General features: G+C 40.5%; 2 protein-coding genes and 1 long non-coding RNA gene across 6 annotated transcripts in view; all 3 read right to left on the reverse strand.

Annotated features, from left to right (window-relative positions):
- LOC112966405 overlaps positions 1-2,187 on the reverse strand; it is an 18,149-nt gene extending 15,962 nt beyond the window's left edge. Inside the window, exons 1-2 of the long non-coding RNA XR_003253594.1 lie at positions 1,514-2,187; positions 1,014-1,093 (exon numbers count right to left, since the gene is read on the reverse strand). This is a non-coding gene — a long non-coding RNA (uncharacterized LOC112966405). The remainder of the gene's footprint in view (positions 1-1,013; positions 1,094-1,513) is intronic.
- A 2,484-nt stretch (positions 2,188-4,671) lies between these two features.
- Positions 4,672-18,647, reverse strand: SOD2 (superoxide dismutase 2). 2 transcript variants are annotated; one of them, XM_026066457.1, is made up of 5 exons: positions 18,545-18,647; positions 12,093-12,295; positions 8,364-8,480; positions 6,525-6,704; positions 4,672-5,191 (listed from the first exon to the last, which is right to left on the reverse strand). In XM_026066457.1, exons 2-5 carry the CDS (start codon positions 12,178-12,180, stop codon positions 5,046-5,048), a joined length of 531 nt encoding a protein of 176 aa, XP_025922242.1. In that variant the 5' UTR covers positions 12,181-12,295; positions 18,545-18,647; the 3' UTR covers positions 4,672-5,045. The 2 variants fall into 2 exon arrangements, with proteins under 2 accessions (XP_025922242.1, XP_025922241.1); XM_026066456.1 differs by lacking the exon at positions 18,545-18,647 and adding an exon at positions 13,602-13,709.
- Positions 18,648-20,886: 2,239 nt separating this feature from the next.
- The window catches only part of WTAP (WT1 associated protein), a 28,948-nt gene continuing 27,263 nt past the window's right edge, over positions 20,887-22,571 (reverse strand). For 2 of the 3 annotated variants that reach the window (XM_026066454.1, XM_026066455.1), the window contains one exon: positions 20,887-22,109. In XM_026066454.1, coding sequence (XP_025922239.1) covers positions 21,526-22,109 — 584 coding nt within the window. In that variant the 3' untranslated portion in view covers positions 20,887-21,525. The remainder of the gene's footprint in view (positions 22,110-22,571) is intronic. The other variant, XR_003253593.1, reaches the window with a different exon arrangement.

Raw genomic sequence — 22,571 nt, forward strand, 5'->3', positions numbered from 1 at the left:
GTGCCCAGTGACAGGACGCGAAGCAACAGGCACAAACTGAAACACAGACAGTTCCATCTGAACATGAGGAAAAACTTTTTCACTGTGAGGGTGACAGAGCACTGGAACAGGTTGCCCAGAGAGGTTGTGGAATCTCCTTCTCTGGAGATTTTCAAAACCCACCTGGACGCGATCCTGTGCAATGTGTTCTAGGTGACCCTGCTTGAGCAGGGGGGTTGGACTAGATGATCTCCAGAGGTCCCTTCCAACCTCAGCGATTCTGTGGTTCTGTGATCTGCTCAATATGGGACATAACTACAAACAGCAGTCTTTTGCCTTATATTAGTTTAACAATATACTTTAGCAAAGCCAATGTAATAGGTACGTAGGACAAAATGTTAGAGAAACAGAATAGCAGCATTTTATACTGCTTTTGCTGTTCTAGAAAGGACTAAATTCCTGAATGAAAAATAAAAAGTCAGGTAAGTCTTCTATAAATAAAGAGTTATTACATCTGTATGAGCCTACCAGCTTAGTTGGAGGAAGCCTGCATTGAACAAATGAGTACTTCCCTTTTCCAAGTAGCTGAATCTACAGTTTATAGCATGTTCATTTCTTCTTGAGTCACTGCTACTGTTTTATGCAAATAGTTTGGGGTTGCTTTTTTTTTTTTTAATTACATACTCTAGATAAAGGTGAAATAAATAATTGTGATGTGGAAAGCAGAAGCTGGGGAAAAAAAAAAGCATCTTTTATCTAGTCCAATTTCTGACTCTCAGTATAGGCATCTATAGATTCTTCCTGTTTCAACAGCAGGATAAAGGCGCCACCCTCCGGGCTTTCTGGGACTGGCCAATAGTATTAAGATGTACTACCCAATACAGACAGTGACAGCAAAAAGACTTCAATAGCTTGGTTTGGGTGATCTTAAATTACTTTAATCTTTTCTAATTCAGAACAAAAGACATATGCTTTGCATCTGGCATTAGCCTTTGTCTTTTTACAAGTCAGAAAAAATAAAAATGTTTACTCACATTTTACAGCAGAATGTTGCCTTCTGAGATCTGAGTGGATGCATTTCTGAAAAGTTCAGCCACTAGAATTCTTTTGTAGCCTGCAAACCAATGACTCTAATTAGACACAGCAGCTTTGCTTCCCATTAAATATTTTTATGGGATCACCCAGATGCGCTTTCTTCTGATTCATAATACATAAGCATTTTCAGGAGGATTTGGGTTGGATACTGCACTTATTTTTCCATTTAAAAATGATACCAAGTTCTTATTTTAACATAAAGTGACACTACACCTACACACAATTTAGCTGCATATACACATGAAGCATCTTTACAAGCGACACATTTAAACAAGGACTGACAAAAACTAGGCTCAAGGGGACTGTTGGGATGCAATTCTTCTGCATCGGCTGTTTGGCCCAGGAGACTTTTAGCTTCAGTGCTTATTGAATCAAACCCATTGTCCCTGTCCAGTAGTTCAAGTCCTCAAGTACTTTCATGCTCAGTGCTGTGACATACCTTGCACAGTTCAGGTTGGAGACAACTTTCCCTTCCATTTTCCACACAGAGCTACTGTTTTCACTATTAGGATCAGGAAGCTCTAGATGGAAAAAAATGCATTAGTAGTTTATTTTTTGAATAATATGTCTTAGACTTGTACATTCAGACAGGTCATTTGAGATTGGCTGTGATTATTTACCTTACCTCACCTCAGCTCACACAGGGATACACCTGCCCCTCTCCAAAGCAATTTTTGTAATGCAAAGTGCTAGTTCTGAATAGCAACAGAAGGTTCAAAGTTTACTTTCTAACACAGATTAGTAACAAGTTTATGCACTTTTCACTGCACAGACAGTTGACAGTTTTGCTAACAGACTTGCTAAATTACAGGCACATACTCCAATTCTAGTTTCACAAGAACAACTGGGACTTCTTCCAAATTTCACAGAAGTTTGAAGTTAGGATAGTTTAATCAAACCCTTTCCTCAGAAGAGCTGCACACACAATCCTCAGTCCTTTATAACAGTCCATTAGAACATGCATTAAATCATTTTCATTGCTTCAGTATCCTTGTATTTGCCTTCAACATTTTGTAAGTTTTCCTCTTCCTAATCCACAAACATTCATGTTTATATACAGCCTTGGACTCTCTACATTCAGTCTTAAAGACAGGATATATGCCATTAGGACAAACTCACCAGCTGACTCTAAGAAGATGAGTGAAGCTGCTTCTTAACCTCGTGCATAGCAGAGACTGAGCCCTCCCAGCATGGGTTGAGTCTCACCCTCGAGGTTTTAAAGCTTGAGCAAGCACCACGTCTGCTTGAGGAGCTCTCCAAGGTTTGCCTCGTTATGCCCCGAGGTTAATGCAAGCTTCCTCCATAGCTTAAGCAGTCCCTTCCGCTGAGCGCCAGTGTATGAGCATGTTCACTTCTCAGCTCTTTAAGAGCATGCAGTAGCTGCCAAGCAGATGCCCAATATACGCGCTATGGCACTCACCAATAAACCCCTGCTACAGCGTTCGCTCATCTTTGAGGACAACACTCTGCTAGGGTTTTGGCTCCCCTTTGCTACATGTTATTTCACCGTATCATGTAKTCTTGAGTAAGGAAAAAAAAGATGCTGCTGTTTCCTTCAGCTCCAGGAAGATTCCACAGTAAACACAACCTGCTTGTTCTGTACTTTGAAGATACTTCTGGAAAGTGAGAAACAAAGGATTCTCTTCTTATCCCAAGTCCTTGTTCCTTCTCTAGAAAAAATGTCACTGCTTCTCTCTCTCCATCCCATTCAACCCTCTTTATCTGCAGAATTTCAATAGCTGAAGTCTGACAACTGAAATCCAAGTATCTGCCTTTATCTGTCCAGATACCAACTCAACAGAAAAAACAAACAAAAAACCCCAAACACCACAAAAGCATAATCCACATATATCAATGCATTTAGCAACTAACTTGCCACAATTAAGTTTCACATACTAGCTGGCTACTGGTTGCTTCCTAGAAATACATAAGATTTACAAGCAATGGTAAATACTGTTCCTTTCTCCACCTTCTAATTATCAACAGTGTTATTCAATTCTGTAGTTAATTAAGTTGCTAAAAAGGATTTGCCTCAATGGTCTCACAGCAAGAGAATTAGGGGCTACATGATGTATTTTGCATGAATTTAAGCATTCTGGAATGCTTAGAAGGAAATGCATGAAAACAGAAGTTGGCAGCATTAAGTTAGGAAGATGGATTTCAAAACATAGACTGATCACCCCAGTAGACTACTACAGCAAAGATTTAGCTTTACTTCATAAGTACCACCACATAGGATGTACAACTCTTTCTGCCAGAAGCATCTATCAGGGGAAAAARGTGTATGTGATGTTAGTGTTTTACTCATAGAAACCCAGGCCTCCTCTCTAAGAGGAAAAGCTGAGCATATTTTGTGATACAGACACTCCAACACCAACTCCCCAGATTTTCAGAGGATTTTGCAGACAGCGTAAATACGGACCTTTCTGAAGTCTGAGCTTTTTTTAAATGAAACTGAAAGCTTCCAAATTGATTACCAGCAGGCTTACTTTTCTTCATCACTGCACATGCCCCCTCAGCAGTAGACGAAGGATCTGAGGGCCCTGAAGAATCTAAGTTTTAAACAAGATACTGCTTTGAGGCAGACTTAAGCAGAAGCTCAAACTGCATATTCGAGATGAGAACTAGGCGTACAGAAAGAAGATCACATAGTAGAAAAAAACACATTAAATTTGAAATAAGTCATCTTACACAACTCACTTTTATTCACAACAGAGATATCCAACTAGTTAAAGCTTTGGATGGAGACCAAGAGATTACTTCTATGGTAGTTTTCCTGCATCACCTGATGAAAGGCATTTATTTTCTTTTTTTTAAAAAACACTTCTTCCCTTAATCTTACATTACTAGACTGCAATTTTGAAGTATGAAGTAAATCTTTTCCTTGTTCCTCTCAGAATCCATCCTGAACGTAAAGCAGCATACTGAGCAAGCTCAGAAAAACTTATGTACAAGGTACTATGCAAGTCCAGTAGCACCCAGTCTGAAATACTTAAGACAGAAGTAGCAGAGTAAACAAACACACTAACCTTTTCTCATATTTTTTGAAGACCTATCCAGGCATGCTCCTTTGCACCAGACAGTATTCCATTCCTGCCTCAAACATTAAGTTTAACTTGTTATAACTGCTTCAGGAAGAAAGCTATGCGGGGACAATTTATACTTGATGGATGCACCTAATCAGTCTCTAAAGTTAAAGGGTGTTTTAGGATATGCTTTAACAACTAGTATGGAATGAGTATTGCATGCCACCATYAAGTTTCTACCCGAACCATTTAGTCCGACCCAGTACTGTAATCTCTTGTTCAAAGTAACACTTCAAAAGTTAGTACATCAGTGCAATAAATGAAGATCTCATGTAAGAGATCGAGGAAAGGGGAGGGTCCAAAACATGGATTCTTCTGATGACTGAAGACAGTCACGTCTGTTCAGAAGGGACAGCAATGACTGCCTTCCCTTATGCCCATCTTAATGTCTAGGAAAGTTCCACAGCCTGTAATACAACAAATTACAAAAGGCACTCCTCCAACCATCTTCAAAGCAAGTAAGTAACTGGACCAACTATTACCAAAAATGAGTCAGTTTTAAACAGTTAGGTAAGATTCTTCTTTTGAGTTTTATTTGTTTATAGCAACATCAAGTACATGTTTCTACTTTGATATTTAAGTGCCACAAGGAAATCCATTACCTCATTAACCTTAAAAAAGGTCAGTTATGTTTCTATACGCAGTGGAAAAAATCATTTAAAGTCTCTCTCTCTGTCTCACAAGTTTAAAGCTTCAAAAATCTAAGTAAATATCTCTCTCAGGAATAGACAAGCACACATTTTGCTTGATTATGAAATGCTTTTGCTGGATGAGCTAAGTGTTTTCTGCAGCAGAGCCACTCATTTGTAAGCCACAGACACTACTACAAGAGTGGTATTAAAATAGAAGTGGTGCCATTTTAGTAGTCTGTGCAAGAATTCCACTCTACTTTTTGCAGAACGCATATCTTGAAGATACATTCTCCCAGTTGATCACATTCCAGATGGCTTTCAAATAATCAGGTCGAACATTTTTATACTGAAGATAATAAGCATGTTCCCATACATCAATTCCTAGCAAAGGAATAAGACCTATAAAAAAGGAGGATAAAATTTGTAAATTTATGAAAACATTCTTTACATGTAAAATATTATTTTGCATCCCCAAGTTGCACTAGATTCCTGAGTCTTTATCTGCAGGAGACAAAGAACTCTCCAGCACACAGGTGCTCATTGCTACATTTTACAGATTGCTTGTTCTCCAAACGCACATACACTGTATGAATCAAATGAGCTGATTAAGATAAACACCTATGAGTACTTTAGAACTTTCTTGAAGACATGACTGAAACTAGATAAAGTCTGTTTTGAAAAGTTTACATCTTTCACAGTTATGCAAGCATTTTCCTTAAACATTGCACCACAGAAGAGTCTCATGTCCTAACAGTTTGCTTCCAGTTAAGTGACCAATTACTTTCCTTGCTTTTGTGATAAAAAAAGTCAACAAGAAATATGTTTAACTGAGAGGGGTTTTTTTTGGAGGGGTGGGGGAGTGAAATGTACCTGCCTTATGCTGTACTTCCYTGTAGTAAATTTTTTTTCTCCTACTAATAAGCAATACATGGACTGCTGTAGATGTTGACAGTAGATATGAACAATACATGGTATTCCTAGGCATTCTCTGTGAATTCCACAGAGGATGTTTTAAAGATATCTGCAATAGGATTTGAACAAGCAGCCACCACGGACAGGATTCTCATTGGACATGAGATCTTCTGTCTGTGGAAAGTGTCTGGCCTGTCATCATCATTCCCATGTCTCTATACAAGTAAAAATACCTTTAAAAGGGTACGGCCAGCATTATTGTGTTTGCTTAGCCATAAGAATTATCCCCATCCAAGGCTGATTTAACTGACAAAGGAAGCATGTTATAAGCCTACCATTTTAAATTTAGCCCATTTCAAAACAAAAGTTATTATATGCACCTTCTTCTCTTCTGTTGTCTGGCCTAATGCAAACGGTTCTGTGAGTAGCTCCTCTGTCAGAAGAAACAATCTAAAGGTAAGAAACTTAATCTTCCCAATACTCTTCATAGGTGAGGTACTCCAGTTACTTAGGAACAGTTTGAAAGAGTCTCAGCTAAAACTATTGCCTAAAAGGGATAGCTTCCACAATATACCTCACTTATTTTCCCTTTCACTAGACAGACTGTAAACCCTACTACTCTCCACAGAGTTTGTAGAGATGCTGTTTTAAAAACTGCAACTGTTTTTCATTTTTGCTAGAATGATATTCAGACAGTTTCCAGCCCTATTTATCCAGTGATTTCTTCTCATCAGTTGTCTAAAAATGCCTTTTCAGATCAGATACACTTGTCTCTGAAATCTACAAAGAGAGAAGTGAAGGGGAAGGAGAGAAACCTGACCTGTTGTTCCTTGCAGAGGATCTTGATTTGCACAGGCTGCAATTTGTAGGCGTCCCTGCTCTTTGTTATACCCAAGCCATCCCCAGCCTGATCCTTGGACACCAACTGATACAGCTGTCAGCTTCTCCTTGAAGTTCGCAAAGGAACCAAAGTCACGCTTGATGGCTTCCATCAATTCTCCTAAAAAAACCACAAGAACATCGCAGAACGTCAGGTACTTAACATTCTTCTATTTCCATACATCTCCTGGAGATAGGATGAAAGACAGAGAGAAGTAGAAGCATTTGGGATCTGAAGGAAGGAAGTCTCTAGACAGGGTAGTTGCATCATTAACTAACAGTTCTGTCCTGACCTGCTTAATAGAGCAAGATAACAGGAAAGAATTTAGTGCAGTAGTCAGATGACATCGTCAAAGACACCGCCATGGTGCTATCAGCAGGGCAGGCAGGAGTTTACATTCTTGTTTAAAAGACAAGGAAACACCACAGAGGAGGTCCAGGAAAAAAGATAAGAAAGCTTTTTTGATCAGCATATCTAAAAGAGCAACACAGAACAGCTGTGATTTCTTTGTCTTAGTACAAAGAAATATTTAGATGTCCTTCACATCTGTATAAATGAACGTACACAAAGTCTTTCAGACTATTTCCTCTCCCCTACACCCTAGCGCACTTTTGGTTTTCAGATACATAAACGTTTATTCTAGACCTGAAGGTGTCTGTGCTGCTCATTAGCTGTGTAAGATTACAACGTAAGAATACTTCATACAGTGCCATGCTGAAGAACTCATTGTTTATCCCTCCAACCCTCAGACAGAAGATTTTGAAAGTCAGTCTCTTGGTGATAGCTGCCAGTGCATCTCAGAGAGGCTTTAGCAGGTCTCCTACAAAAGCCCTGAATGATTCAGTTCAAACTAAAAGATGGTATTTTAGGCTGACTTTTTATTGACATAAAGCTTACTGACTGCTCAAAACAGAGCATAAAGTTACATTTCATGATTTCATTTGTATATTATCACCTTAAGCAGAGAATTTATGCCAAAGCCAGTTTTGCTCATCCATTTGTTTTTTCTGTTTTTTTCAGATTTTTCTGTTGCTATTGGATTAGACTGTACTACAGTGGCAGGACTATTCTTTGCCAAATTATTAGCACAGCTACACTAATCAGGTTAAGAATAATGAAAAAAAGTTGTTCTTAGAGTAACAATCATGACATTTCGGGATGATTAACTACACCAGGCTTCACGAAAAAACTTGTTCCTGGAAAGTTCCACAAGAACACATGCATCACTTCACTGCTAGCATGGCTGAATAAGACACGGAAACAACTGAGATGAACCTTCAGAAGATCTGTCGCTCAGCCCTCAGGCTGTCAAATGTAGAGGGCTGAAAGTTTATGCCCCAAACCAGAGTGTAGGCTACCATGGAAAGCAGTGAGTGGTCAGTTAATACAACTCAATCCAGCCACTACACTGGGTTGTACATGATCTCTGGATCTCCATGTGAACTGAGTACATGTATGTCGTATCTTTATTAGCACAGCTTTGGGTAACTATTTTCTCTTAAGACGACGGAAGGGATAATTTATAGCAATAGCCAATTATTTTGCAGCGTACAGGTAATCAACGTTAGAAATTAAAAATACTTAGCACAGGACCAGGTTTTTGTATTTTGCCTTTCATCCAAAAGACCCTGAATTCCTCAGAACGGTGATAATTGTCACAGAAAGGCAAATTAACTCTGAAAAATAAAGATCCTTTGGACTCTTCCAAAGAGAGAAAAGACCATCAGTTCTAACAGTCAATTAAAATTGACTCAATAAACCACAATAACAAACACTAACCTTTAGGCTCTCCTCCTCCATTAGGAGAAAGGTTAGTCCAGAAGATGGTGTGATTGATATGACCCCCACCATTGAACTTAATCGCAGGCTGAAGAGACACCTGAGCTGTAACATCACCTAAAGATGCAGAAGATAAAAAAAATTAATAAAAACAACATCACTACAGTAGTCACTAAGTAACAACTAGGCACCCACTGCTCTCCAAAATCTGTCTTACAAACCTATAGTCCAAACCTATTAGTCTTACAAACCTATAACATGTCTATGGAAAAAAAGAGGTTGTGATTATCAATATTTTAAATAGCCACTGTCATAAACCATGTTAAAGATTTCAAACTACCTTTTCTTATCCCATAATGATATGTGATGTGCCAATATTGCACCTATCAGGCAACCCACACTACACACAGGGTATGCAAGTATCTACTGCCACTCCATAGTAGGATAAAGCAACTAGTGGAACCAGAACATTTTAAAGACTAGCATCTGTAAGCTTCCCAGTATTATTACTACAAAAGAACACCACTGCGTGCCCATTAGCTTCATTGATTTGCAAGTTAAGAATTTTAAAACTTCTTAAAATATTCACAGGGCAAATAGATTGTGCTCCAGAAAGTCGATGAGTACAGTGAGTACATACATGAACAAAAAGCTCCCCTCCCTCAGAATTTTGCATCAGAAACCTCTCTTCCAAATACCACTGTTAAACATTGGTGAACTCCCCATCTATTCTCAGTCCAAGCAGGCTTTTAACTCCAAGAGAAAAACAAACATCAGGACTCCATTTAGAAGCTTCCACAGACCATACGAGTAGTTTACATGTAATCCCAACCTTTGCTTCCAGCTCTGCATATAGCTAATCCTTATGTCACCCAAGATCAGACAGCCCTGTGCTTCTTCCCCTCCACATGTCACATTCCTTAAAACATTCACTGGTGCCTTATATCTCTAAAGGAGAGAAACTTTAGCACCGTTGTTTTGTATGCTATTTTGACTTTAAAAGAATTTGTTGCTTTTTTGGCAGTTCTTTGAAGCTTTGTCCACTGCTACAATACATTCTCTCATACGAAATCAATGCAAACAACTGTTTCTTCCACTCACTTTCAGGAATCAGTGCTGGAAGTCTTCCTATAGGAGTGAATGAGTCATAGAAAGACATGAGGGCAGGGAGTGCAGCAGTAGCACACCTGTTTCTAAGGTTTTAACATAGGATTACAGGTTCTCAGTATTGCCTCGTACCCGTAAGAAACTACAACAGCCTTGGTAGGCCTCCTATGAATAAAACATCTGGTTGAAGATGTTAAGCTCCAATGACTCACAAGTCCCAAAAAACAGCATTCAGAGCTCTGTTAAAATAAATCACAGCAGTGCTCAGTCAAGCACCCATGGCTTTTCATTTTTGCTGGAAATGATCACTGTTATAGTAAAGTGTTTCCTTAAGACACAGAAGGTAAGCACAATTTTCTATAAACCTTTCTTAAGAGTAACTTTGTCTCTACAAAAATTCACTTTTAAGTGCAATATAGGTTGAATTTTTTCCCATTCAGAAATAAACCTATGAGTTTAAAAAAAGCTGTTATTAGTGTGTGGTCTCTGTACCTGCAGTCACAATCATACCCAGAGCAACAAAAMCAGACAGAAACAGGACGGGAACAAAGCATCCCTTGTAGTTGGTACAAATGGTAGATGCTGAATTCAGGTATCAAGTTAAGAATGTCAGGTGTCACACAACACTCAGTAAAATAGCTTATGCCGAAAGCTTTCTGGAACAAAGATATTACTTCCTGTGTTGGTCCCAGACACAGAATTGCATACTGATTTTCAAAAGAGCTGACAACATAAGCTTGTGGGACTCAGCCCAGAGTTTTAGCTGAGTTACCTAAGTAGATGTAGATAGATTAAGAACATGCTAAAGATGATCAGAAAAGAATAATTTATTTTCTACTGCTGAACGAAAGCCAATAGCAAGGTTGCGTTATCTGAAAGAGGTATTAAATGACAATTAAATGCGTTGTGTAAAACAATTTTGAACGTTGGTGCAGAAAATTTTGGTTGTGCTCAGTTTTTAAGTATGGAAGAACAGTACTGACAGAATTAGGCAGCAGTTCAGACTTTGCTCTTTCCTAAAGCCTGGTTTTATAATGAAGGTCAAAATATTATATGTATAGTACATTGGAATGTCAATTAGGAACAGAGCCAAATCAAAACACAAAAAAACATACTGTAAGCAAATATGTACCATGTTCATGATAACCACCAATATATTATTCACTTGCAAAGTAACGCCCACAAAAATCCTTAAGGAAAATTTAAGTTCTCCATCTAGGTACACTACGTCCAGCAGCAAGTTACGAGAGCTCATCAAAGGGTAGTATTTGTTAAAAATATGTCAGAGGATCCACAACACTGCAGACATCTTTGCTACCCAATAATTCTGCCACCACTAGTGATTGAAACCTTAGGCACTAAACATAACTAATAACAGCAGCAACAGGTATACCAATTTCTTCAAGTTTAGATTCCCTCCTCAGTTCTATTTGCGCTAATTAATCGCTGGAATACAACTTTCCTAGATCCATCAATGGCAGGACAAAGCAACAAGCAATCTTGATGTCACAATTTTTAATGGAATCTCATTAGTTCCTTAATTTAGACTGCACAAGATATTTTTAGGCTTACTTAGACGCTTGAAAATCTCTAATCTTTCATAAGTAATCAACATTCATTATTCAAGCACACCCGTTATTTCTCAGGGGCTACGGGGTTCCAGTTTACTCAGATATTCATAATTCTCACTGTCATCCAAGCAATTAAATTACACTGTGGAACCACATGGCAGCCAGTCAGAGCTGAATTTATGAACTGATTACCTCTCACATATATGTAGAGAATCTTTAGAAAGATAAGTATAGGAAAAAAAACCAGGAAATATTTCCATGTTGTTAATAAGATATAACACTCTTCATTCATTTTCATCAGTCCCATAAACATCGAAAGGATTAAAAAAAAGGCATTTAACTGTTTCAGCAGAGCTTGGCTAGAATGACTGTAACAGTTTTCAGAGAAGTCAGTGTTGCTCAAGATTGAATTTGAGAAGTTAAGAAACAAATCCAAGATGGTTTGCTGTGTATTTTAGCATCTCACACTGGCATGTGAGCTAGATAACCCCTTAATTTGACCCAGTGGCATAGCTGGCAGCAAGATTAAGATCTCTTCATTGAATGTCATATGTATTAACCACCTTTCTCTTACCTCTGTCTGAAAGGTTATTCTATAAGAATCAACAGAACATCTGATGTGAAAACCATCCAGTTACACAAGTTTTGCTTCATATAATTTTGTTACTACATTTTCATTACAAAGCATTTGTTCCATAAAATGACTGCAAGTTCCTACTGACTTGCCTTTGGTTCCAGTTACTTCTGCAAATACAGACTAAATCCACAGGAATCACTGCAGTTTCTTCTAGGTTTACAGCACTAAAGAGGGCAGAATTCATGCTTTTAGCTACACCTAGCTTCTAAGTATCAGCACCACCGAAGCTCACAGTAAAAGTTTTTTTCCTTAAAACATTTCACTTTGTAAAAAAAGAGAAAAGMAAGCTTGAATTAGATATTTCAAAACTTTTAAAATAAAGTATTTCCCCTGGAAAGAAAAGTTAACCTGTTTTTCCTATAGCATGTATTTTGACTAGCTTCCCTTTCATCTGTTGATTGTGAATATACAAACCTTTTGCAAGAGCCTCTTTGTATTTCTCCTCTGCAACATTCAGGTTGTTTACGTAAGTAGCATGATGCTTGCTATGGTGCAACTGCATGATTTCTGCATTAATATGAGGTTCAAGAGCCCCATAGTCATATGGCAAATCTGGAAGAGTGTGCTTTTGCCTAGAGACCAAGCATCCCAATGGCGCTACCAACTTAGCACTGCTCCTGGAAGAGAGAAAAAAAAAGAAAAACCCAGAAGGAAGTAGTTTTATTCAGTACTTGTGCTTTAACACTGAACTAGACAAACCATGACTGTTATGATCAGCTGCTATAAGTACACGTATCTTAGATAAAGCATCTTAATATCTTAGCAGTATCTTAGATAAAGAAGTCCTATTTTCCTGTTTCAAGAGCTGGAAGCTACACRCTCTATAGCTTAACTACAAAGATGAATTCACCGGAAGGACACAGACAGAGGGCTTCACAGTGTAAAGCTGCAGTTCTCAGCCTGTGTTGCACAAAGCCACCACAAAGACTCAGCCTCCCACATGCGAACAGGCAAGGCAAAGGTGGGGGGAGCAAGGGGAAGCCAGCAGTAGCTCACTAACATTCAAAGCTTCACCCAGTCTTTACTGACTGGGTTAAACAGAAGCCAGACAGAACGTCCCTGGTAAATCTCACTCCCTCACCATCCAAAATGGTTAAGTGGTCCCTGCACTAAAAAAATAAACAAGTTGAAAAATTAAACAGACACTGGGGTCCTGGGACAGAACTGTTATAACATTAACTTTTCTTCTGCCAGCAGCCCCACGTATTTCAGCAGAAATACACGTGCTCCACTGCTCTTAAGGCTGGTACCTGAAACTACACACTATGTGACCAGAAAGCGGGGGGGGAAGCCCACCAAAGAAAACAACGTTTCAGGCAACCTCTACCCCTTTTCCCCCTTGCTTTTTGGTGAGGCATGGCAACTGCAATGAAAGGAGAACTGCTGGGATGGGAGGAAGCTCAGGTCCCAAGGCCCTTTTGTATTTTCGCAGGTGACCTTGGCATAAAGCAGGAGACCCTGCAGCAACAAAATCCGCGCGGCTGTCGCAGCGGAGGAGGCCCCACACAGGGGTGACGCGGCCTGACAAAGATGAGGGAGCCCGGCGGCACCCCCGCGGAGAGCGTGGGCTTAYTGGGGGCAGCAAGCAGGGCAGAGCCCCAGGCGGTTGAAAGACAACAGCCGGCAGAGCCGAGAGGCGCCCGGCGAGGCCGCGGCAAACTCCCGGCGCCAGCGGCGGCAGCAGCCGCGCGGCCTCCGCCCGCCCGAAATGGCGACGAGCCCCGCGACGGGGGGAGCCGACGCCCCCCCCGGTGAGGGGAGGGGAGCGGAGCGGGCTGCCCCCCGCCGCCGCCGCCGCCTCCCGGCCATGGAGGAAGAGGGCGGTATCGCCACCGCCTCACGCCGCGGCTGCCGCTGAGCTCCCGCTGCAGCCGCTGCCGCCGCCTTCTCCCCCCTTCCCCCGCGGCGCGGCGCGGCTCCCACCTGCCCGCCGAGGCGAGGCGGCACAACATGGCGGCGGCTCACAGCTGAGCACCCCCCCGACAGCGCAGCGCAACGCTGCTCGCTACCCGCCGCCCTCCGCGCTGCGCCTGCGCCCGCCCCGGCGCCGCCCGCCCCCCGCGGCGCTGGGCGGAAACACGGGGGCAAGCGCAAGAGCAGGGGGAGAGAAATGTGGGATAGCGGATTTGTAGACGGGTGGATTTCCCGTGCGCGGCGGAGCCCCGGCTCCTGGGCGCCGGTGGCACAGGCAGCAGTCGCCCCCGGCCGGGCACCGCCGTCCCGCCCGGTGTGAGGTCGCCGCCTGCAGGCGCTGCGCCCGGGGCTGGGTCCGGGAGGCGGCGCGAGCCGTTTGGGTAGCGCGTAGSTCAGAGCAGCGGTGCGAGGCTCGTCCTGGTTCGGGCGGAGGAGGTGCCCGACCCCCTTGCTCAGGAAGGGGAGGCCCAGGGGCACCCGCTCGTGTTTGCTCGGTGCCAGCACCGCACCGCAGCGCGGGGCGAGCCGCCGCGGGGCTGCGGGCAAACGCGTGGGGCGCCGGCTAGGCCCTGGCCTGAGGTCAAGCTAACTGAAGAGGCAGTGGAAAACGGCCCGACGTGACGTGAGAAATAGCGGGGCATAACAACATAAAACAGCGTGAGAAGCCGGCAGAAGTTGCAGATAGCGCCTAGGGATGGCCGGAGCCCACCGGTGGCTGAGGGGGAGGTACGTGAGAAACAGCCAAGCCTCACAGATAAGCGGATGGGAGTACTGAGGACCTTTAGGGGAGTACCATCTTGCAAGGCCACCAAGTGCCTGGCTAACCGTATCAGTAATACCATGTAAGGCTGAGATTACCTAGGTAACAGTACAGAAATACCAGATTTGATTCCAGATGCAGCAAAACTGCAAACAGTGGGGAAATGAGCTTGTTTGGGAGTAGGCAGGTGGAGGAAAGGAGACGCAAGGGCAGTGAAAAGGAAGGCCAAGAAATGGGAAAAGAGATAAGGTGTGCAGATCAGTGCCCAGTACTTTGTAGGGTAGCTATCAGGCAGCCCTGCGGTGATCACCACGTCTGGAGCCGGACAGTAAACCAGCCCCTTGTTTCTGACTATGCCGCTAGGGTCAAGACTGCTTCCAAGGTCAGGAAGGGCTGAGCAGGAGCGCGGTGGGGCRCTTTCGCTGGCCACCACTGTGCCCCCATGTCAGCGCCCGTTCCAGGGCTGCATCGGCAGCCACCCGCCGCTTCATAACCACCACAACCCAAGGAATGTGCCTGGGAAATGCAGTCACTTATGGAGACACCTGAGACACCTAAAATTTCATGTGAGAGGTGTACCGTAAGTACAAGAGGAAGAACAGGCACTGGCCCCTTGAGGAACCTCCCAGGTAGCCAGAAGATCATTGCTAAAGCAATTTTAACCTGGACCTATCTTGAGAAATGGGGAAGAAATCATCATTAGGGAACTGGGAAGTTCACTCCAGAACTTCCACCCCTGCAGTATCCTTAAGTTTGGCATTTGAACTGTCACCTTGAGGCCTACCATGCTCAGAGAGGGATGGGACCTTTCTCCTTCTGAAGACTCCCTTCCCTATTCCTCTTGCCAACTAACAATCAAGGTATGGAAAAGGAATACCTAGTACATTGGAGGCAGGTGTAATACTCTTTTAGTACCAGGCAAAAAGTCTTTGGAACACAGACCAAATGTGGGACCCTAACTTGAAAGTGACCTCCACCCCAAACCCCCACAACTCCTGTAAAGGGGATAAGGATGGTGATTCAGTGTTACTGCAGTATGAAAACATACATCTAGGAGATCAAAAAATACAAATCAGTCTTCCTGCTGAATTGCTGGAATAATGTTGGCTACTATTATAATTGTGAATTTGAATGTGTAGGTATTAGCATTCAACTGCTAAAGTTTAAGGACAGGTTATTTACCACTTTTTCCTCATAAGGAAGCTCATGCATGGCTCCTTCTGCTGAAGTAACTGCTGTAAAACCATTGTTCTTGAGAAACAGTAATCCTGGGAGCAAGGGAGAAAAAACAGCTTTTCCCAGCAGACCAGTGCCTTATCTTGAGATAAGAGAATCTCTGGTGTGCATGCCAGATTTGGTAGATGGTGCCACTGTCAGTGTCCTACCTCTTGCTCTGCCCCAACCTCACAAGACAGACTGCGGGAGCTGAGCGTAAGCAAGAGTGCTGCACCAAGGAGCAAATAGGCTAAATCTTCTCACTACAGATCTGGTATAGCATGTGCTCCTGACAGAAATGAATATTTCTGGCTCACAACATATGGAAGGTTTGCTATTACTTCCTTAACTCTTAGGCTAATGTCACTCTCCTGCTTGTGCGGTTAAAAGCAATAGAAGGTCATTAAAATATATATTAGGAATGAAATATACATATAGATGGCAGAATCATAACCAGGGTTATAGGAAAGTCAGGAAGCATTTAACACATTAATGTTCTGTTTTTAGAAGGAAGTGGGAGGATGAATTTCTTTTATGTGATATTGATATTAAAACAAAGTCTTGCAGAAGTAATGAAGGAGAATATAAGGCTTCTTTCACTAAAATTAAATTAATTAAAATTGTTCCAGAAAAGGTCTTTAAAACTTACTCCTGGAATATTAAGGAACTGAATTATCTGAACCACTGGTAACAGTTTGCTATTGAAAAGCAAAAAATCCCAAAGAACTGGAGGACTGCCAAATGATGCCGGTATTTTTAAAAAGCAGTAGAATCTTCTGTAATGCTGTAAGGTCAATCAACCTCTTGTGAATTGTAGACAAAATAAGGGGTTAAGGTAAGGAATTTTATCACCCAAGAATTAGAAGCAAAACATAAATTATTATCAGGCAGGACATCTTCATGGAAAGCAGATCTTTTCAGACAGACATAGCAATCCTTTTAGCAAGACTGCAGGTCTGGTTAACAAAAGCAACTGTGCTGATATGACATATTTAGATTTCTCTATTTCCAGGGCAATGACTTAGTACTTTCTATTTGGAAAGAGGACTAAAGGACTTGCTGTGTATGGCATTAACAGGGCACGTGATGGATAGGATTAAAGATCAACTCACTGAGATACCAGGCTAGCAGTTCACTGATGTTTCCTAATAGGGTCAGAACTAACAGCATTCTATCCCTTTAGGGTCAAGTGTTGGCCCAACATCCAAATTGCTAGCAATATCCTTGAGAATATTTTTTCTAGTAGGCAGATGACACAAAGACTAATGAGAAAGCAAAAAAGAATAGGCTACTTCTGAATTGGACTATGATTGATAATCAATGCATTAAAATTGATTGAAATAAAAGGTAGTATATGAACAAACAATGAAAGTTGTGCACAAAATAGATGTGTGCTTACAGCTGATTCAGAGAAGAAAAATCGTTTATGTAATATGTCAACATGTACTCAGAGCGCAATGCCCGCAGTAAAACAAGTCGATCAGTCACTAGATGTTTCAAAGGTTAATATTAGGCAGGAATAGGAAAGCAAGATCACCTTTCCATGCAAGCACTGCTGAGACCAATAAGCATAACATTCCAGTAGAAACCGGAAATTCTAGAAAGGAGTGAAAAAAAGTTTCATAAGTTTAAAGAGCTTAACCTTGCTCTTTGAAAAGGAGGCTGAACAAATTACTGCATGTAAATCTTATTGCTGGAGAAGAGCCGTGATACACTCAGTAATGACTGGGAGGAGCAGTTAGACAAATTCAGCCTTGAACCAACTGGAGCGTAGCTTAGCAGCAGCAGACATAGCAGACACTGAGTACAAAAGGCCAGTCCACACCACAGCAGTTCCTTTTGACCTCAGGTGCCTAGGTGTATTTTCCCCTTTATAATCAGATATTGTCTAACTTGCAACTGCATAAATCCCTAACAGAATCTGACATATGCAGAGTCATGTGTTTTTAGGGCTGCAAATCAGTGATGGGGGGGCTAAATAAACATCTATTAGATAGCCTTGCTCTTTTAGGTCTTAAAAGAAACTTGTAGAGGTGCGAGGAAGGAATTCATTCATGTATTTCTCTTTCAGTTTGCAGTTTCATGGGTTTCAGTTTTTGTGTAAAGCAAGTCAGTTTCTTAGATAGACTGTTCTAAATCAAAAGTGAAGGTAAGTCTTTGACCTCATTTGTCACATCATCCAAGTTATGTCCAGACATACAGTAGAGGAACCAACCATTAACAGCTTCCTAAAACTCAGGGCCTCATTACTGCAAGCAGATACAGGAAGACAGCCTGTACTTCAGCATGCAAACAATCCTTTATACCCATAGAAAGTCAAACATCATAGGGCCTACCACCTCAGTTGGTGGGTATGAGGACTAACATAAGGCAAGGCTCTGCCACCAGGAATTCTCTACTAGGTGCTTCTTTTACAGCTATTTTGCACCAAATAGGATACCACAACAGCACAAAATAGCATTTTAAGCTATGAAAACTTGCCTTGCAAAGCAAATGTTTCTGTCAATCTACTGATAGCAAGTGCTGCTGATCCTAACACCTTTTTAGCTAAGTTGTCTTTTTTCTGTTCATTTCTGTTCCTTTCCTCACTTCACTGCTTGTTTCCCAACACCTCTTTTCCTCCAAGTAGCAATTCAGCTGCCTTTAACACTCACCAGAAAGCTTCATTCTTGTACCTTTACCTCATCAGATAAAAGAATCAGTATTGAATAGTTAGGGCAAATGAGTTAAAAGACCCATTAAAAATTAGCTTTCCAGAAAGATCATTGAGGGGAGATCTTCCCTCAAAATTATGAAGCATTCTGCAGACTCAAGACAAACACCAGATAAAATTTACATTGTACTGAAGGATCCTCTTGGCTACCACAAAAACCTCTTTTTTTTTTAACAAGTATATATTAAGTTCCTACAGAACCCATGTTTATCAGACTACAAAAACACAAATTACAAAAATTAATAGGAATTAGGTCTGAACTACCTTGTTGAAAATAAACCTCATCTTGGTATTTGCCAGGAAATCCACATGAAGAGATCCAGGGAATTGAAGTCAACTGTCATGCATAGGTTGGTAGGAACCACCCGTCCCCTTCTTTAATGATCCTAGAAAAAACATGTAAATTTAGTTTTGTATCTCTTATCAGCCAGCTGTACTCTCTGGAAATCTGAGCAGTAAAAATAAGAATTGCTCTGCCAATACATATGATAAAAGATGAATTCTCTGAAGTCAACAGGAGTTTTGGAAATAGGATTTTCCCCCAAATGCTTAAGACCTATACAGCAAGATTATGCAGTATCTAGTTTTAAAGAGAAATATGTTATATCTATAGGTAATTGATTAAATTTGGTCTTCTGTTAAAATGAACTAATTACCTTTAGGATTATTAAACATGTCATAATATAAGCTGCAAGTATTCATTGATGAACAGCCAAGAACAGTAACATTATAGTTAGCATTTCTATATGCACTGTTAGACTGTAATTCCCTAATGCTTTGCAGCAAATGTTCAGGARGCAAGCCAGTTGTATGTTGTTGGTTGGTTGGGGTTTTTTTGGTTATTAACTGATGGAATTGCTGGGTTGCTTTCATTTTGGATAAATCAAGCAAACAAAACACCCCAGCCAGCTTATTTAGAAGACACCATGTGAGTAGAAAATGAAAAGGGGAATGGCTTATCTTGTCTTACAATTATTTTCCTATACGAGCTTAAGCCAGCTTTTATTCTAAGAACAGTGTAACTAAAAAATAAATATATTTATCTGTTTTAAAATGGTTCACTGTCTAAAAATTTTGCCCCACTTCCTACTGAGAAAATAAACTACTCAAATTATCTTTATATGAGGTTTTAAAACATGAACGTCCCAATATAGTAACTGACAGATGTAAGTGGCAAGTTGTCACTGCTTGAAAGCTACGCATTTTTAACCATAAAACAAATTAATGGCAATTACTCTAACCCAGGTGATATTTTATGATTCCCTGTATTTATAGCAGGTGAAAAGAGGTTTACCCTTTTCTTGGCATGAGTTTCAAACTGAGTTTTGAACCACCACCGTAAATTTCACTACAAGGCTTGTTACTATCTGTATTATCAGATAAAGTCTGATAATACCTTCCCTTTCAGGCATTCAACTTGGAACTGCCATTTTTCAGAGAGTGGAGGCTAAAGTAATGTTCAGGAAACCACCAGGTATTCCCAGTGGGATTTATGCTTCTGGTGAGAAATACAAACTAATTTTAACACACTTATAAGCCCTATGAAATTAAAGTAGCAGTGGTATATAGACTAGCATGTTTCTAACATACAAGACAGCAACTGATAGTAAATTACATCCCTTTGTCTTGGACAATACTACTGCAGATGCTAATTTTCATATAATATGCCGCTTATAAAAGGTTTTCTACAGTACCATTTTTCATCTAGGAATTTATTACAACACTGTAATTTAAAGTTAACACACACCCAGATATCTCCTAGAACTAAATACAGCTTTCAAACAGGAGTCTCAATGTCTCCTCCAGAGTGAATTGCAAAGCTATAAGCAGTTACTTATAATTTTTGTCTCTCCTATAAAACCACTAGAATAATTTTGTTAGTCATCAGATAATAAAGAGGTTTTCAAGTACAAGTGCTGAAACTGGACTTAAGTTTACTAGTAAGTATAGTACTTTAAAAATACTTTTATTTTCCTTTTAACCAATACTTATTTAGAGCCAGAGCCTTTTTCATCTCCTTGTTTACATGTCACCATCACTAAAAAAGTAGACAGAAAATACCACCAGAAATTGAGGTTCTAAGAAATTTGTAGTAACTCATATTGCTACTGAACAATAAATGTATAGTTGATAACACATGCAGAACGTGAAAAAAATTAAAGTCAACTCAAATTGCCCTTCAGCTAGGTGTTTAGAAAAAAAAAAACCAAAAACCCACATACAGGACTTGTATCTATTTTAAGAAAAAATCTGAGTTATTAACTCCTTGAAGTTTCATTGTTTAATTGGTATATTTACCTACAGGATACTTCTATCACACTATCTTTTAACAGCTAAGTTTAACTCTGGGTTTGCTTTTATTAAACTTTCCCCATGTTTTTTTCTTATTTGCTTATAAGGAAACAACCTGTAGAATAAGCACCATCAGTCTGGCCTGAAATTAATAAGATAGCACACACTGATAGCACAATTAGTAAGATAACACACCTCAGGCTTAAGTTATATGATGTAGGATTGAACACAGGGACAAATTCAAGAAAAAATGCGTACTGTAAATACACTGCATACAAATAAGCCATGTAAACCAATGCAGAACAATGAGGAAATTACATTATTAAAAGTTTTTATTTAGGTTTGGTCAGTACAGGTAAGATAATATTGGATTCACAGAGCAATATGCATAAACAGGATACAACAGTTCTTAAAAACTGAGTAACTATGCACACAATTCATAAACATTCGGTCACCTAAGGAGAAAATGCACAGATGTACGGTGGGAAAAACTGTAATTAACACTGAAACTACTACAGGACTCCTTCAGTAAGTCCGTCTTTTAGTGATAAAACTACTGTACTGGGCAAACTTGGCAGTCATAAACCCACAGCTATTATGACAATTCTTGAAGGTGGTGTAAGTATAACAGTATGAGTAAGAATGCCCTTACACAGCACAGGTTCTAGATATACACAGATTTGTACAGACATCATTTATGTTATACTTTGTGGAAATAATTTCCATTTCAACTTCACATTAACTCATATAAAAATAACTTGAGCTACACAAACGTCCTTTTAGCAACATTCAACGTAATTAACTGTTAAAATTTCCAAAGTGGCAGAGGTATTGAAGCAAAAAGAAACCCACAAAAAGGCAAATTTGTGACAAGTATGCACTAATTTAAACGGCTTCTGGACAGTATCCTCTCCCAATTTAAATGACACTGTATAAAATGCTGCAGAAAAATGTTACAAAACTGAACCCTGCACATTTACACTGGAGTCCAAACCATTCTGGACATGACGAGAACCCACAGTTCTGTTACCTTTCATGCTCACTGTTTTCTCCTCTTGAGGATCATGATTGGAGTCTGTGTCATTTGAGTGGTGAGTGAGAGAGTTTTCACTGCCAGTGGGAGAGTCTACACTTTCATACCCAGTACTGAGTTGGTTTATGTAGCTACCACCTCCTCTACCAGTTCTATCTTCAGAGTGGTTGGACAGCTTATTACCATTCCCTGGAGAAGCTGGGAAATCATCTTCCGTGCTGCTACCCTCCCTATAAAATCCAGGCCCAGACGTCCGCTGATGGGAGGAGCTACCATTACTTGGTCCGTTAGCCAGACGGCTGCAGTCTTTACCCACAGCCTCTCCCTGGTCTGTAGGCTCAGAAGATGGAGTCCTGCTGGTACCTGGGGTGGAGGCCTGGGACTGCTGCTGCTGGTACTGAGCCAACTGCTGGCGAGTCTCCTTCAACTGCTGCTGAAGAACTAGAATGGTACTCTGCATACCCTCTACCTCCTCATCAAGCTGGATGATGAAGTCATTCAATTCTATATAAAGAAAACACATTTGTTGCAAATACTTAATAGCCCATATATAGCTGGAGTCTTAAGACAATTAAAATCCAGTAGCAACATTTTATGCTGAAATTTTTCAACAAACCTATTTTTCCCAGTCATCATTTTTTATATTCTGCCTCTGAAGGAGGAAATTCTAAACTGTCATCTACATACTTTTTATAATGCTATTCAGAATACAGGAGAAGACTATAAGAAAACACTGTATGAGAAGACATTCATTTCTGGGCAAGAAAGGAAGATATTTAGAAAACAGCTCAATTCAAACAATGACTATTTTGCAGATTGTATTTTCAAGTGCAAAAATCTTAGCAGAAACACTAAAAAAAGCAACCATAAATGACATGGCTGTATGTAATAGGTTTGAATACAACAACCTATTCAGTGAGAAAAAAGTATCAGTCACATTTCAAGAAAGCTTCAATTCTTACTGCT

The sequence above is a fragment of the Apteryx rowi genome, unplaced genomic scaffold (assembly GCF_003343035.1).
Source record: "Apteryx rowi isolate R43461 unplaced genomic scaffold, aptRow1 scaffold_241, whole genome shotgun sequence".
NCBI lineage: Eukaryota > Metazoa > Chordata > Aves > Apterygiformes > Apterygidae > Apteryx > Apteryx rowi.

Excerpts from the sequence above, each read along its gene's own strand:
- SOD2 (XM_026066456.1), bottom strand. The coding sequence starts at position 13,630 with ATGTTGTGCCGCCTCGCCTCGGCGGGCAG. Across the intron at positions 8,481-12,092 it reads CAAAGAGGCTCTTGCAAAAG|GTGATGTTACAGCTCAGGTG; the intron begins GTTTGTATATTC and ends CTGCATCTTTAG. Across the intron at positions 6,705-8,363 it reads TGGAGGAGGAGAGCCTAAAG|GAGAATTGATGGAAGCCATC; the intron begins GTTAGTGTTTGT and ends TGGTTTTTTTAG.